This window comes from Haliaeetus albicilla, chromosome 7 (genome assembly GCF_947461875.1).
Source record: "Haliaeetus albicilla chromosome 7, bHalAlb1.1, whole genome shotgun sequence".
Classification (NCBI taxonomy): Eukaryota; Metazoa; Chordata; class Aves; order Accipitriformes; family Accipitridae; genus Haliaeetus; species Haliaeetus albicilla.
Window position 1 is genome coordinate 14,300,210 of NC_091489.1, and position 17,307 is coordinate 14,317,516.

Sequence of the window (17,307 nt, forward strand, 5' to 3'; positions counted from 1 at the left end):
TAAATATGTTTCTAAACCAATTCTAAACATGTTAATTAGATTGCAAATAATGCTGGGTTATGTATGGCCAGTGTGATTTGTTAATGGGAAGAGTGTTGCTTTGGCAAATAGCCAAAGTGCTTTTGAAGGTCAGATGTTGACAATATTTGAAAGTGTTCAGAGACTGTTCTCTGATTCTACAAAATAATACATTAAAAGAAAAGATTAATATCCTAAATGGTATATCAGGGTCACTTAGCTGCTCTGACCTTGTCCTTTTATTTTTGCAGTTTTATATAGCTACTGTGTAATTAATTTGATTTGATTGAGAAAACAGATTAAATTCAAATACAGCAAGAGAAAATGTGGATTACAACCATTTTTTAATTTGGGGTGGCTTATCTGTCTTTTATATGGTCTTTTTGTTGGTCCCTTTATCCTTGATTTGCTATGCTGACAGCTTTATTGAAGCTGACAATCTCAAACTCTTCAACTTTCCTTCCTGCAGTAATAAGGCACATGCTTGTAATGTATCTTCAACTTAGCCCTGACTGCAAGCTCTGAGTGGGAATGAAGCTTTGGCGACAGAGCAGATGCTTTACATGCATGAGGACACTGCATCTATCTGCTGCCTCCATCTACTGCATCTCAGACAGAGCTCCCAAGAGGCTGAGTAACAGCTTCATAAATCAAGGGTTGCAGGTTCAGCTCTTCCTGCAGCCAATTAAGAATTCAGTGTAAAGTTTGAGGTCCTTTGCTGCACAAGGAGTGAGGAAGCACAAAAATGCGGTGGAGAGTCAAGGACAACAGAGTAGCTGAGATAACAAGATCATGGGCAATTACGAAGAGGAACTGAAAAAAAAATTTATAATCTGTAGTAAAGGGGGATCCACTAATAATGTACAAATATTTCAGAAATGGTAATGGATAGTTTGCAACAGCAGTTCTGTTGCCTTGATTACAGGAACTGTGGTTAAGTGGAGAAATCCACAATAGGCATTAAATAATTGGCTTAGCCATGAGCAGTTGAAAAGATTTGGCTTGTAAACTAGCAGAATTACAGTTTGGTTTGATTTTGGTTTTGGTTGTGTTCTTAATTGGGAAATCCATGTAGGAAAATCCTTCTCCATGTGGGATTTGTTGGTGTGTGACCTTAGTACCTTCACTCTCCTCAGTTCGTAATTCTTTCTGTAAGATAGATTACTCATGTGCACACACATATGGTTCAACAGACACAGTTACTTTCCACAGCAGTTTTAACCAGCTGAGTCCTTTTTCCGCATCCAAAAAATACAGGGAAAACAGTAAATACATATTAATAAGTTCAACACAAGCCATCAGTCTTACACTTTGAGTAGAGGTTCAAATACTGGTTTTGTGCAGTTTATTTTAAGAATATAGGTGATTACAACCAAGCAAATGACTACCTGCGAAAGGTATTGGAGGGCTTACATGTGAAAAGCTTCCATGATATCCAGAGTTGCTCCTGCTGTATTTCTCCGTGCATGTGGCTATTTCAAAGTCTGTGCAGCACAGTGGGCTTTACATGCCTGCTTCTTTTAGCTTCATGTGCTCTGCTGTGGCTTATGCTGCATGTTCTCAGCACTAGGCATTTTTCCTTATCTCCTGAAATACTACTAACAGTAACCAGCACTTTCTCTCTCCATGCAAAGTCTTTCTGTGTATTGATATCTTAAATTCTGTATGTGCTTGATACATGTATTGCACTCTTTGTAGAATTTCCACCAGGACAGAGCTCTCCAGCTAAGCTCTCGGGATGGTCTTGTAGATTCATTTACAGCCTTTGCATCAGATGTTTCACTGGGCCAGTTTTTCATCAAGACAAACTGCTAATGCAGTGAAATACTCTTCTTTCTAGGGATAAATAACAGGATATATCCTTTGTCATGAATTTCTAAAACATGGCTCAGTAGTTTTGTCAAGAATAGTGTTGCTGGTGTCCCCTTCCAGGCCAATCACAAAGGGAAGGCATTCTGTCTGCTAGCAAAGACTTAAGTGGAATGAAATAAAACCAGAACCTGTTCCTCCTCCTAGGAGGAGGATTCAATACATGCATATGCTGAAAAGACAGTGCCTACGTCATGGACAAAATCATTATCATGATAAGCAAGCACCCCCCAGAATTTTAGAAGGGCAGAGTGGGGAATACTTCTCAAAATGTGTGCCTCATTAAAACTCCCCCAGACTCTTTACTAAGGCAGCAGCCCAAGGCGAATAGTTGCATGCATTATCAGGTAGGTTTACATTGCAGTGATTAATGACTCCATGCCTGGCATGCCTCGGGTGATTGCACCAAGTGACAGGAGCATTGATCATCCTGATTCAATGGGGGCTCTTTGTTGTGTGGCATGCGTCGCAGCCTCAGCCGACACCGCTCTCCTGCCATCCATGCACAGGCGCTTTTGTTTTGTGATGAGAACAAGGAGGAGCGCATGTGGCTGGCAAGGTGATTTCCTGGCCTCGCCACCTCTCATAGCCGTGCCCATCAGAAGGCATGCGGGGGTCCATGAACGCCCACAGCCCAGCGTCTGGTGGTGGTTGGTTAAATGGGTTTTGTGTCTGAGTTGTGATAGGCTCTGAGGGTACCTTGTATGGCTGCAAAAAATTATGTATTTGTCATTCACTACCTGTATCGTCACTCATTGCCTGATTATATTTCTGCTGCGCTTTAGAAAGTACGTCATCTTCCAGGGTATATGCTGAAGTGGTGTTCTGTCTCGAGAATAAGATCCTTTGTGTCTCCTCTTTCCTTTTTCATGAATCAGTGCGTTATTGGTGCTAAGGCAGGTGTTACTTCGTGGCCATTTGATGAAATGGGTAGAACTTTTCCAGGGAAGAGATCTTCAGGCTCTCTGCCAGCCTCCTGAAGTCAGTGTTTTCCAGATGCTTGTACCATGACTTCTCAAAGCATGTTCAAAGTCCATTTTCCGTAGCTCTTCCAAGTGGAGTAGGAGGAGCCAAAACCTAAGACCTCAACAGAGAGAAGCTTCAGTTTGATGGAAGGTGTATTTGTGGCAGGAGCTTCAGCCAACTGGATGTTTTTAAAGTGAAAGTAAATGAAAGTCTGGTCGTGAGATACACAGAGAGAAACATGGTTTAGGTGTGATGAAATTTATTTTAAGCGCTTAGGGTAATACCGTGGGTACTATAAGTTAATATACTCCTTACAGTTGGGGAATTGTAGAAGATCCATCAGTGCTGCTGTTAATTATTCCTTCCACACAACTCCAAATAAAGAAGTGGTGAGCTTTTAGTTTTGTAATTACCAGAAGGCTAATAATTCTTTGCCAAAAGCCATGATGATCTCTTAAGTATGAGATAATGTAATTGCCTTATTCCTATGCCATTAATTGTGATCTATTTTAAAAACGTGGTCATCTGTCTTATGAGCAAATGATACTCTGTTACCTCAAAGGAAACGTGCTATGAATGGTAAAAAGATGCAGCTAAAATTCACAGTTCTTTTGTTTGAATTTTTCTAGTTAATATTGTAACAGAAGGAGGTTGGAAAAGGGGGAACTGTGTATGTTTGGTTAGTGTATTCAGCTGTGCATTACAATTCATGTCAGGGGCCAACACTTAGCCTATGAGTTATGGGTCTTTACATGAGTATAAGACACAGGAGTTAAGAGAAAGTGACTGTAAAACCCAGCAGGCTTAGCAGAGGGATTCAAAGAAACGTGTAGCCTGTGAAGCCATATACAGCTCACTTTATTCCTATTAGAATGAATTGTTTGTGGTTTGTAAGATGTCTTCAGGTTTTTAATCTCGAGTAATAAATCTAAATAATGACCTCATTATTAGTGAGCTGCGAGAAGATGTCAAATTTTACATTTGAAATATCAGAGTATGGTTTGACAAGGTGGCTAGGGATGAATTAACAGTTTTCCACTGTTGAAATGCGTCTCCCTTCCTTCCCCTGCTTCTGTTTGTCTGCTTTTGCTGCCTGTTTGAACATGTTAAGACACTTGTCTGATCTCACTTCAGCTGATTCAAATCTAACCCAGTGGAAAAAATATTGGGTTTTCTATGTTTTTCTGTTTGTTTGTTTTCTGGTTAGCAAATTCCAACAGTTTACCTTGCAACTAGATGAGTGCCAAAACCTGCAGGAAGTCTGACCAGCAGGGAGGGAGCAGGGGAGAAAGGTGGAAGACTTAAGAGGGAACAGGAATTGCCCTTTCAGCAAGGCAGGGTGCTCATTTAGTTCAGCCACCCTGTAAAACCATGCCCTAAATTGGCGCTTTGTAGGCAGGAATCACTGCAGTTGCACTTCTGTATATTCTCAAGAGGGGGAGGCAAGCAGAGCTGTGGAGATGTGCAGAGCATGCTTTCTGTCACACAGTGCCACTCCTGTCAGCTCTTGGAGTTTTCAGTTTGATTCCTCCCCTGAATTTCAAATCCGACATGTGCAGCATACATATATAAGCAGGCCTGTAAAACCCGCAAAGAGGAATTGTATCCTTAATTGTGAGAGAATTGAGATTTAAAAGTTATCTTCAGCTGTCTGGCTTGTCATAAATAAAGTGAACTTTCTGCTAATTTTTTGTCTATAGTCTGGGAGTAATCTGTATAAGTCATTGTGCCTATTTGTTTGTTTAATGTATGGGATGCTCTTGGAAAGTTAACAGCAATTGGTATATAAAGTAACTGTGAGAGGTTATGCTGTAACCTTTAGTTTCTCATAAAGCTGCTCTCCATTTCAATGGTAAAATTCATCTCTTATGGAAAAAGAAATGTTTCTGAGCAAAAGGTTGAAAGAATTTGTTATGGGGTCCCAAGGGAATCAGCACATAAATGAAGTGTATTCCTGGGAGCCAAGCTCCCTGTGCAGCCCTGGCTGCCAGGAGGCAGTGACAGTCAGCTGAGACCTGAGACTCTTGGCCACTGGGGACAAGTTTCCTTTGGAGGAAGGCAGCATGAATTGAACTGCTACTGTCATGGGGTATAATGGCAGGGTACTTGAGTGTAAATCGTTGGTTTCAGCTGACATTGTTTGTGTGGAGAAGTTGAAAATTTCCAGGAGATTTGATTTTTTTTCTGCCAAAGAAATTTGTATTAGGAGAGGTCTCATGAGCTAGAGCTCAAGTGTTGCGGCTTGGAGGATATGCCGGTGGAACCAGAAACCAGGCATTTATAGTGTGTCTTGGGGTGCTCGTGCAGGTGGGCTGCTCTCTGTCTACATTTGAAGAGGCTTCCACGCAGAGAGTCTCACGTGAATAGTAGTCTACTATTGAACATAACTTCATATAGTTTGCTCTGTGAGAATAAAGTTTATTTTGGTCAGGACTTCTTGTGGAAGAAAATCTATTAATCGCTGTTAAAAGTGTGATCCTTTTGGCTTAAGAAGCCAGGACTGCCATATCTGCTGGTTCAGTCAAAAGCATGGATTGGTGGTCAACAGTCAGAAACCTCCAGTGCTCGTACCTCTGCAGAGCACATACTGCCCTGGCATCTTTCTTTAACAAGGGGTGAAAAGTACCTGTTACCTCCAATAAGCTTATGTTCTGCTAAACTAAGTGGCAAATATTTTTCCTATTACCTTTTCTCCTAGGCCTCACAACAACAACATAAAACTTTGATAGCTGATGGAAACTATTTTCTTCATGGCATGAAAAATGTTCAGCCTTAATATATGCATATGTAGTTTTCTGCTGGACTTCATGTTCAGAGGTGGTAGCAGCGAGTGCCTGTGTTGTATGCCATCTGAGAATGCGTCAGGAGAAAAATGAACAGGAAAACTTCCTCTGTTAGGAGAGAGGGGGAAAAAAAGAAAGAAAAAGAAAAAAAAGTATCCGTTACATTCCAAAATCAGTCATAATAATGGAAGTTCACATCAGATAAATTGCCAGAGTCAGAATGGACAAACATCTGGCTTATTCATCCCTAGCTATACTAACAAAAATATGATATCCTGTTAGAGAAATCACTGATCATCCTAGTTTATCTTGGCGGTTGTGCACCTTGGTATTTTTCACTTAAACAAGAATGTATCAGTACTTTACAGCTAACGTGCCTCCAGCTCCAGGTTCACAGTTCATGTGCTTCTGTGACTTTGAACTCTTCTTTTCCTGAGTTTACCAGCGGACAGCTGCACCAGAACAGATATGTTTACATGTGGGGAGTAAATGGCAGCTTGCAGCTCAGAGTTTCCATTTCCTTTTACATTGTTCGGGAATCCAGTCTCACAATTTGTGTCCTAAAGCTTTGCCTCGTGTATGCATCTGACTTGGCCCTTTATAGTACAAATGTTTTATTTTGACATTGATTTGTTGATACAAAGGGCTGACTAGAGAGAAGCTACTTTCACTAGAAATTATCCTCAGTTTACATGAAGTTCAATTGTGGGTGAAATATCTTCTAAAAAAAATTCTAAACATCACTTTCTGTAAGGCTTTTAAGCAGTATGTAAATGTGAGGCTAATGTGGAACCACTTTATGCAGCTATAGCATGATAGATGTATTTTTAGGTGGAGAAAAATTACATTTTGTATTAAGCATGACAATGAAATCTGATTAGCTGCTTAAACCGTGACACTGTCTATTTAAGCTATTGTCATGTGTAGGTGATAAAATATTCCTAGATGTGCTTGGCAAGGCAGTTATTCCATGAAGAGGTTATGGTAATTATAAACAAGAAACAAAACCATCAGAGTGATTTGTTCATTTGCCTGAACCCTGAAGTGGAATCAGACTTCAGTGAAGAGTATCGATTGTTCTGACTTTACACTGCCCGACAGACTTCTCATCATCGCTATTGCCTAATTCCACGTTTATAAGCTTTTCTTTCCCCTAATGAACCTAATTTGAATATTTTGGCCTCTTGCTCTGAACAAAAACTATGATTTACTGGTTATTTTGGTAGCTGAACTGAGTGAAGTAGATGTTGTATAAATGACCTGTAGAAAGACCTATAGTAATTGTGTTGTGTTTTGCCTACTGTTGTTTTGAAACAAGATTTCCCAGTTACCCTGGTGTGTTAGAATGAGCCTAGCTTTTGGTCACCCTTGCATGGATCTTTTATGAGAAGAAATTGTTTGAACTTATTGGAGCATTTTGATGCAGTTTACTTCTGATATATATGTGTATATTAGTTGCTAGATTTCACCTATGTTCCATTATTAAAAGTAATGTAATGGTAGTGCACTGCTGATACATGAAATCTTAATTTTTAATCTTCATTCTCATGTTCCTTATGATAGTTGGGCTATAAAATTGAAGCATAAAATCAAACAGCAGAGTATTTGTAGAATTAGGTTTTGTACTTTTTATGACAATGCAGTGAGACAGTCCAGAGAGCTGTACTCACTGAAAATCACACCCAGAAAATAATCTTTTAGTACATGTCTGGATCATTGTCCAGTCTTATCAGTTCAAGAAGGGGATGTGGAATGCAAAGTAAGGCCTGGGACTGTAAAATCCCTGATCTGGGTCAGCCTATGTTGCCATGGGTTTATGTTCTCAGACTGGAAGAGCAAATACCTGTATGTTTTCTATGACCTCACTGAAGGCAAATAATTTACCTCTTTACTTTCATTAGAATTGCTATGTTTGTGGCTGGGAAATCAAAGCAAGCAGTTAACATTATGCCAGCATCATCGCATCTATTGCAAACCCCTTACCTGCTTGCAGGGCAGAAGCCTAGGTAGCAGTGATTCATGGAGCTGGGAAGTGGCTGCTTGGCAGGGGACAAGGTGAAGAGGCTTTTGGGGAGGGGAGCTGAAGGTAGGTAAAGACTCTGTGTAGGCAGTTAGTACTGGTTGCATCATAAACTTTCCTTCAGTTGAGGGTACAGCAGACCACATCTGCTTAGGTAGATGTTTGTTCCCAAAAATCTTCATCAGTTCACCTGTAATCTGTGATTGCCTTCTGTTGACAAACCGTGTATGAGAAGTGATAACTGAAATAAATGAACCCATGTATTATTTTAAATTTCTGTTGTTATATTTAAAGTGATTAGCTGTTTTATCTCATAATCTCTAAATGTAGACTAGCTTGAAACTTCCCATTCATAGTCTGTATTTGTTTTTCATTGGCACTTTCATTTGAAAGCAGGAAACAATCTGAAAGTAATTGTATTAAGTGTTTCAGCGCAAAGATTTTAAAATATAATAGCTTGGCATATTACTCTATCTTCTCACTATTCCTCAGAGGAAATAAAACGGAGTTGCAACTTTTCTACTACATCCGTTTTCCTTCTGCACACCGGAGAAAGCACTGACATTCCTCTCCCTTTCCTCCGCTTCAGATGAAGAAATCCTATTCTCCATGTTGTAGCACTCACTCCAGTGAGCACCAGTGTTCTGTTAGTTTTTCAGATGTCGATATAGGATTTGAGTTGTTTAGGCAAATGTGCATTTTTGCCCTCCATATCAAAGGAAAGCATTACAAAGAATAGAGGAATATGCACAGCTGCCCAGATAAGTGTCCCCACACAGCTTTCCTGGGCATTTGCCCTGGCTGCTTAGCCTGCCTGAAGGGTGGCTAGCACCTCCCTGAGAGCCATGAAGTGCTGTGTGAGCAGTTGCTGTGCTTACTGGAAGGCTGACATCTCTTCTTCTCTCTCTCTAAAAGGTAGACTTGCAATTCCCCTTTCTCTAAGGAAAACTGACCCTTGAAAAGCCTTGGCATGAAAAGGATTAACTCCCTGGAAACTTTGTTTGGAAATGTTAGGAGACTGCTATGTGTATACGCTGGCAATCTCTGTAAGAGACAAATTATTTTCCCACCCTCTCAAGTACTTGCTAGTTTATCTGTTGTTTATATTAAAGATTGATTGTGGTTATATATTCCTGACTCAGAGTTCTCATTAATCACACTGTGCCACATAAGACATTGGAGAAGAAGAATGGGGGTTACTGGAAAGCAGACATGTGATCCCTGGCTCTGCTTTTTATATGACTTATCCTGACATTAGCTTTGTTCCTCTGAATTATTGTGTTTGTGTAAACATTTTTTTTTTTCCTTTGTTTCCATATTTGGTATGTCTGTTTTTCTCAGGGCTATTCAGAAAAAGATAATATACTTATTACAATGATTTTGGAGAATGTTAATCATGACGCTTGCCATGTTACTATTTCAAGAGGTCCCTGCTCCCCCCCGCATACCCACCCCCTTGTTTTCTAGCTCTTGCTTTCTCCCCCAGCTCCAGCAGCCATTGCCTCCCTCTGAGCAGAGCCACACAGGCAATTGTTTCAGCCTGTGCAAAATGAAGAAGAGGTGGAAAGGACCGGTGGGGTGAGGACAAATGCACAAAGGCTGGGACTTCCTAAAGCGCATCGGCTGCGAACAGAAAGATACTTTCTCCCACAGCAGCAGAGCAGATCTGTGCCTCTTCCTCCTTGACCCTGCTGAAGGTTTCCAGCCCCGAAATGTTCAATCAGCTGTTCATGGTCCCCTCCCCTCCTAAGCATGAGAGTCAAAACTGCTGGCAGGAGTGAGAGAAAGAAAAGGGAATTTACTTGTTTTTGTAAGTTGATTGGGGCTATGAGGACGTTACCAACTCTGCTTGAAGTCAGGTCCAGAAGTCTCTGGAGCAAGCTATTTTCCCACCCTGACTCGTCTGGCTGAAAGTCCCTTCACATCTTCCAGAGGCACATATTGAACCCAACTCTTCAGTGTGTTCTGGTGGGAAATAGTTACATAGGCAATTTTTCAACCAACAGGAGATTTAATCCCTTGAAGTTTTTAATTGCTGTGTGCTTGTGTTTCTCTAATAAAAAGAAATTTTTTTGATTTTAAAAGAAGCAATTGAAATAATTGATATTTGACAAATCATAGCAGATTAGCTCTGAAGAGCCTGACATCATTTAATACAGATTATTTTCTCTTTTATTTGTAGCTCTGCTAAAAATACGTTGCCAGGCATATCCTAATTCCGCACAGATTTTTCTCCTGAGTCATGCTACATTAATCTGACTTCTTTGGTGCAAAATCCCATCATAGAATTCATTGTTTAATAGTATCTTTAATACTGAGACATGACTAACTGCTGGTTTGTGTTTGTAATTAAACATCCTCTCCACAAAAGCAAGAGATGACCAGAAGTTCTGCAAACCTAGGAGAATTTAGGTCCATTAGTTGTGATGAAAGCACATCTTTAGCAAAATCAAGGGGGGAGGAATAATGTAGGGAAGTCATATCTGTAAGAGTTTGCAAACATTTTAAATAAATATAATTACACAGAAATAGATATTTTAGAGAACTAGATGTTTTTAAAAGACTTTGATTCAAACTAATTTGGATTGCTTGGGGGTTTTTCCCCCAACATGACTACTTTTGATGACATATTGTACATATCAAGAATAAAAGAATTTATTTCTGAGTTGGGAATAGTTTTTTTAATCAGACTCAGTAATGTAAATAGACCTCTATTTGAAAGTTCATTCAAAACGGAGTACTGGTGTGTATTTAAGTGCAGTGTATGCTAAAGTAGAAATATCCCCCAGTGTTTAACTGAAAGCATGTTTTATGTGTGGTTTTGTTTTGTTTTTTTAAATGTTTAACAGTAACTGAAGCTGGCTTTGGTGCTGACATTGGGATGGAGAAATTCTTCAACATCAAATGCAGAGCCTCTGGCTTGGTTCCCAGTGTGGTTGTACTCGTTGCTACAGTGAGGGCTTTGAAGATGCATGGAGGTGGGCCAAATGTAAGTTTTTGCACCTTTCTTGGAAAATAAAATTGTAGCTAATATTTGAAATAAGTAAAATATCTTGGTTTAAGAAATATTGGGGGTAGCCTATGGGGCAGTATTTAGATATCCCTTCTGAGTTACCTCATCTTATAAATGTTACCTCCAAAGGTAATGTAGGAATGGAAAGGCACAAATGAAAGAAGAGGGATGAAAGAGCTCTGAAGAAGTACTAAATCTTACTGAGGGAGGGAAGTTTATTTGCATGAAAAAAAAAAGCTATAATATGTATATATATTCTTTTCCATGCCTTTTGAAATAGCGTTTGTAAGTGCACTGAAGTAGTCACAGGCTGGGAAAGTTGGCAGCTGAGGAGGAATGAGAAGAGCTTGGGTTTGCAGTAACGTGAGTGGAAGTAGGCAACATTGTTAGTGAAGGTTTTGAGATTTCTTTCACTGCAATAATGGGAACCCATTCTGTCCTTTTAATCTGCTCAGGTGAATTCCCTCAGGAATGCTGAGGCAACTGATAAAATTTTGCAAGTGTTCTCCCTGTGTACCAAAAGTCACCCGTATATCACTTTTTGCTATTTAAGCTACGATGAGACTTGTACAGATTACTGTTTGTAGAGGTACTCCTCAGTCATACAACCAGACCGGACTCTGCTAGCCAAGCAGACAGACACTTAACTCCTAGAAACACTTTTATCTGCCCAGCAGCATGCAAGAGAGTGATGCTGCCAGGGAAACAGTCTCAATGGGTGAAAATACCAGAGCTGTTTCCACAGCCACAATAATTTTGGAATGCATGGTCTCCCTTACAGCTAATCATCCCTTAGAGCTAAAGCTGAGCTGTCCTTTTTCAGTCTTTCAGGTTGATGTAATTATATAACTTTCTATCATTTTAGTCTACTTCTAATGCAAGTTTTTTTTATTTTTAATGATAGTCCTCCATGCCTATCAAGGCAGATATATTGTCACATGTGTTATCATTCAATCTAGCAAAAATAGGACTTAAATATGTCTTAATAACTGTCTCTATTTCTGTCTGATCTGTGTCTTTAGAAGTATAAAGCTTTCATTTGTTGACATAATGCATCATAGAGGCATGCAGAGTACCAGATACTTTTACTGGGAGATTTCTAGCAAAGTAAATTACTTGCATGCAGTTCCTTGCCATGGGCAGTAATTACAGGACACCCAAAGGTGATGTTCCTCTTCTAGTCATCTGTGTTACTGTTATTCCTACAGGCAGCTGTTGGAGGTTGCTGTCCATAGTCTTTGCACTGCTGGTGTGTTATTAAGCATGTACAATGGGATCCAATTACCTTCTCTCTAATAAATCTTTTACAACTAGTTGCTGAGTCACTACCTGTATCTTGCTACCTAGATACAATAGGAAGTGTTGCTATTCTCCATGTACTGGTGTAACTTGGAATAAAACAGAAGCTGCAGTCAAGCTATGATGTTGTGCACAATGTATGTGCTGACTGGCAGTATAGAAACTAAGCAGAAGTGCACTTCTGACCATTTAGGGTTATGACAAGTGTCAATCTGTGATGATGTCAATTCTTTATTTTCCCAGGTAACTGCTGGTGCCCCCTTGAAGAAGGAATACACAGAAGAGGTAAGAGGAACTATTATAAAACTTTAGGAGTTTTTGTTTAAAGGGACAAAATAATGTGATGTATGGAGAATCAGAATTTCTCATTCCTCTGGCTGTATAGTGTGCAGCTGCAGGTTTGACAATAGCATGCTCTGATGCTGACATTCAGTGAACATCTTTAACAGTCATTGGCAACAAGTAAAGCTGTCTCACCTTCCCCCAGCCACTTGGTGTTATCCCTCTTGTTTGTGCTATGTGTGTGACTGCATGACAGATTGCACTGAGGAAATGAGCTAGCTGAAAAATAACCTTTTTTCAGTAGTTTTTCCAGGACCACTAAGTTTTCAGACTGATCAGCTCTTCATCCCAGTCCATCATACAGGCATTTATGGAAGCACAAAAGCAGAGTGGTGCAGGGGTCAAAGACACTCCCTAAAATTAATGATAGCTTAACCTGTTAATTAAACAACAGGTTTATTCTGCTTGTGCTTCACGTCTGGTGTTGAATGTCACTCAAATGAGTGGATTCTTTGTCTCTTCACTGCAGAAAAGTTCTGGCCTCTTGGTTTTATCAGGCTAAGGATACGTGTATTGTTGCAATTAAGACAAGGCCTACAAAGTATGAGGTAAAAGAGTACAATAAGGAAAACCAGTAATGTGCTTTTATCCTGGATATATATGTGTATAGAGGTTAGACTACGCATATAGCATGTCACACCCCACCCCACTACTGTAGTTTGTTTATAAACTTTGCAAACAAGAGACTAACAGCCCTTTCACAATTGTGACAGGCAATAGTCATCAGCTGCACTGTCTTCTTGTGTCCCAGAAGAGAGCAATGCATTCATGTACAAATTTTGGACACTGCTTAGTTACTTAAATATGTCTTTTGCTTATTAATTGAAGTAAGAATTAGTAAGATAAGTGCCAAAATATTTTTGTCTGGAAGCATTTTACTTGACTGCAACTGTTATGATCAGCACTGTTTATGTTCACTTTAGTTTATGGAAAATTCTTTGGCTGGAGAAGACTTGATGTTTCTTACCATCTCCATTAATTTTTATTTAATTGAACAGAACCTCCAGCTGGTAGCTGATGGCTGCTGTAATCTACAGAAACAGATTCAAATTACTCAGCTCTTTGGAGTTCCTGTTGTGGTTGCTCTAAATGTCTTCAAGTAAGTCTGTTCTTTCATTACTCTTGTGAGTAAATCCACAGTTCAAATTTCACACTTTTCTTGGTTTTTAAATTAATCTGTTTTGGCGTGAAGAAAAGAAGCTATTAAAGAATTTCCTTTTTTCATCATGAACACAAAGACCTTTAAATCCTTAGCCTGTTCTTAAGGTTTCAAAACCACAAAAAAAAGTATATACTGTTCTGGAACTATTAATCTTCCATGTTAATTAGCTATAACAAGTACAAAAAGTGTTCTTGAAACATGTAAATACATATGCTTTATATAAATGCATTATGTATATGGCATAATTCCTATATAGACTTGCTTTACGAGTGCTGATGGTAGAATAAGGCTAAGTATATAAGGTTCTAGAAGAGAACTAATTAAACAAAATAATGAGATGGAACTGTTTGGTTGGCAGAACTGACTCTCCTGCTGAGGTTGATCTGGTGTGTAAGATTGCAAAGCAATCTGGAGCGTCTGATGCTGTACCTTGCAATCACTGGTCTGCTGGTGGTAGAGGAGCAGTAAAATTAGCTCAAGCTGTGGAAGAGGCAGCCAATCAGAAAAACAGTTTCAAATATCTCTACAGCTTGGAGGTAAGGTTTTGGGATTTTTTTTTTTGGTAATGAATGCATGCTGCATCAGTGTTGGATTTAAAACAAGAACAACATCGCAACAAAGCTATCTAACATACTTGGAAAGGGGCTTGTCTTGGTTTAAAATCACGAAAGCTGGAGAGAACAAACAATCTGTGGCTTGTCTAATCTGAAGAGCAGGATACTTGCTGATAATGCTCGTTATTTAGTGCATTGAATGATGTTTCTTATACTTTCTTGTTTAACATAAAAGTATGTCTGTAGGTGGAACATTCACAAATTATTGTGGGAGACTTCTCCACAAATATCTCACAGTCATGATACTTGTCCTGACAATCAGTTCAAATGAAATACAGTTACTATCTCACAGTCATGGGTATTGCACCAAGTTGTGGCTCCCTGAAGCATTCACTGTCTGTATGAGAAGGATGTTGAGGTAGCACGTGCATGTTCATGCTACACATCTGCCCAGCCACACAGGTCAATGCAGAGAGAAAGCATTGCCTTTACCAGCACCCACTTACACACCCACAGCCCTCAGATAAACGAAGAGCACAAGTGGCCCTGTCCTGTTCCTTCTCTCCTGCTCATCAGAATTAGAGTCTGCTAGTACAATATGGCACACACGATATATGGGTCACTGCTGCCGTTGGTCTTAGATCCTCAGTCTCTCCAGGAGCAGCCCCCAGTGCCCTTGCCCTGCTCCAGTTGCTGGCACCAGGGTCCCTGAGCCCTGAGGTTCACAGCTCACTCCAGCTGCTGACACTCAGACGTCTCCTCTTGCTCTCTTGTGTTCATACATACACACCTAGAGCAGAGAGCACACCCACACAGAAGATAGTCAGAAATCAGATTTAATGAGAATAGAGGACAGACTGTGGTGCTCAAGCACAGAGCTTAGCGAGACAAGCTACTGACCAAACACCTTGGCACTCAACGGGCCCCTTCTTCCCCTTTTCCCTCTATTTTTTCCCACACTTGTTCCTCTTCAATCCACCTTGATTACTCCCTTTCCCCATATTTGGTCCTTCCACTAAACATGCCCTAACAATCTTTACACATTCCCACAATCCCCTTCAAAAATCCCATCATAACTTTTACACAGTCCCAAAATGCTTTTCTTCCTACATCCCTACATAAGGAGTCCTGTGCTGCTCTAGGCAATCGCCCCCTTTTGTTTGCAAAGTTTGCTGATGAGAGTTTCTCCATTGACTCACCTTGGTGCATTTCACACCAAGGACAATGGTCTCATCCTTCCCCTTGGATGATCTTAGGAAACAGGCAACTCAGTGTTCTCTGATTTTCACTGATTAGGTTTTTCCACTGATTGCATTACTAGGGTACCTCCACCTATCATTGTTCCTGTGATCCTCGCTTGGGCTTTGTGTTTAATTTGCTTAGCATTAGTCAGATAACCTAACAAAGGATAATGTGGTCCAAGTTTCAATCCTATGTCTGCCAGAGATGGCGACTCCTTTTCCATGTCTTGGAGTCTTTGTTATTGCAGTCATCTTCAAGGTAACATTGCAGCATCGCGAGCTGTCAAGAGGAGCGGCTTGCAAGGAAGGGCTTCTTGGGCCTCTGAAAGCACTATGCTGGAGTACCACCGTACAGGTAGAATGTTTGGAGGGACATGTTGCCGAGAAGGTTATACAAATGATTTCTCAGGACCTTCCTGACTATCCAAATGTGGGTGGGTTAAAATTTGGGCAGCAAAATAGACTTCTCTGGCACCAAGGAAGCCCCTGTCAAATTTAAGATGCTGTGCTCCAGTTGACAGTGCTACTTAACTGTCTTTAGAAAACGTTTGAATGCTATTTTTTAACAGCAGAACCTCAGGTTCGTTCTTTTAAATGGCTGAAAGTTCCTGTTTTGATTGTTCTCTCCAGAAAAAAGTTCAGCCTGAGGTAGATATGCCCTACTGTTGTCTTTCACTCTTTCTCCTCCCTGATATGTAGCCCATATCTGTTGCACCCATTTTATTTCTTCTTTCCACCTCCCCCACTTTTTTCCCAAATGTCAGTAATCCAGCCAACTCCCATTAGTATTAACCACTGCCTTCACAGAATAGATGCAAATACCTTGGGAATACACATGCTGCAGCATCTATTCAAGGTATTTTGCCCATATAACATTTTTACAGCCAAAAAATGGACAATGTATCTGCCTTTCTGAGTTTGTCTCTAATGAGATGCTCTGGAAACTGAGGGTATAATTTTATGGGGTTTGCGTAATAAAATGGAAAAAAAAAATCTTTCAGAAATATGTGTAATAGTTTTCCCTGTAGGACGCTTGTGTTACAGAGATAACACATTAGTGTTCGATGAGTCCCATATTTAAGCTCTGATGTTACTATATTATATGTAGCTTATAATCTTGTGGTATGAATGAGTAGAAAGGGTTGGTAGTGGTGGACTCTGCCTCCATGAAGAAAGAAAATGAGATTGATTTCTACTTTAATGTCTTTCCCAGACACATCATTTTGTGCTGTGTTGCATAAGCAGCATGATCTTAAGCATGAAGGGAATGAATCACATCTTTACATCAACTTAATATCCTGTAACTTAACACAAATATTATAAGCCTCAAAAATATGTTGAAAGGATTTTATAAAAACACATAAATATTTTAAAATACTGTAAAAAAGTGAATTCAGGCCAACAAAAACAGTAAAGTGTAAAGTTCAGGCTTCTGTTTCATTCTTACTGTGCAAAGCATGGGGACTGAAGTAGTTGGAAGTAGGAGAGCAAAACAGCAATGCTGTCACTTGTATGGTATGGTAGGTCATTTGGTCACTGGGCTCATAGAGACATGAAGGAAAGCCACCTCTTCCAAATGAGCCTGCCCAGATATTAATTAAGGTTGTAATAGGATTTTTTGATGTAGCAGTTTTGAGGACTGATTTCTACTGTTCAAAGGGGCAACTATGACAGAAAATTAGGAAAGGGAAGAGGTAGTAAGATGGAATTCAGACAGATGATTTCCCCCTTTCATTGTGCCTAAAGAGGATGTAAGTGAAAGGGTGTAGTTCCATCCCTCATCTTTCCAGTGACTGCCGGATTTGTCCAGTTACTTGAATACCATTAAGTGCTGGTTGCCTCAAGTTTGATGGGATTTGCTGTGGTGGTTTTTTTTCTTTTCTTTCCCCTTTGGAAGGTCAAAGGGGGAAATATTCTGCATAAAACCACTACCACTTCATTCATACCTGTCCGTCTTTATAAGGTTACTCTACTCTTCCCTTTACTTCATGTTTCCATTTAGTCCTTTGATGTCTATGCATCTTATTTTCCTCAGTCTGG

The 17,307-nt window shown here is 39.9% G+C and overlaps 1 protein-coding gene across 3 annotated transcripts in view; it reads left to right on the forward strand.

Moving 5' to 3' along the window:
* The window catches only part of MTHFD1L (methylenetetrahydrofolate dehydrogenase (NADP+ dependent) 1 like), a 160,694-nt gene that overhangs the window by 81,280 nt on the left and 62,107 nt on the right, over nucleotides 1-17,307 (forward strand). For 2 of the 3 annotated variants that reach the window (XR_011325383.1, XM_069787010.1), the window contains exons 21-24: nucleotides 10,506-10,645; nucleotides 12,212-12,253; nucleotides 13,309-13,409; nucleotides 13,831-14,008. Coding sequence is in view for 2 of the 3 variants with exons in the window: in XM_069787010.1 (XP_069643111.1) it covers nucleotides 10,506-10,645; nucleotides 12,212-12,253; nucleotides 13,309-13,409; nucleotides 13,831-14,008 (461 nt within the window). In the remaining variant the exon portion in view is untranslated. Of the gene's footprint in view, nucleotides 1-487; nucleotides 629-10,505; nucleotides 10,646-12,211; nucleotides 12,254-13,308; nucleotides 13,410-13,830; nucleotides 14,009-17,307 lie in introns of those variants that run through there. The other variant, XM_069787011.1, reaches the window with a different exon arrangement.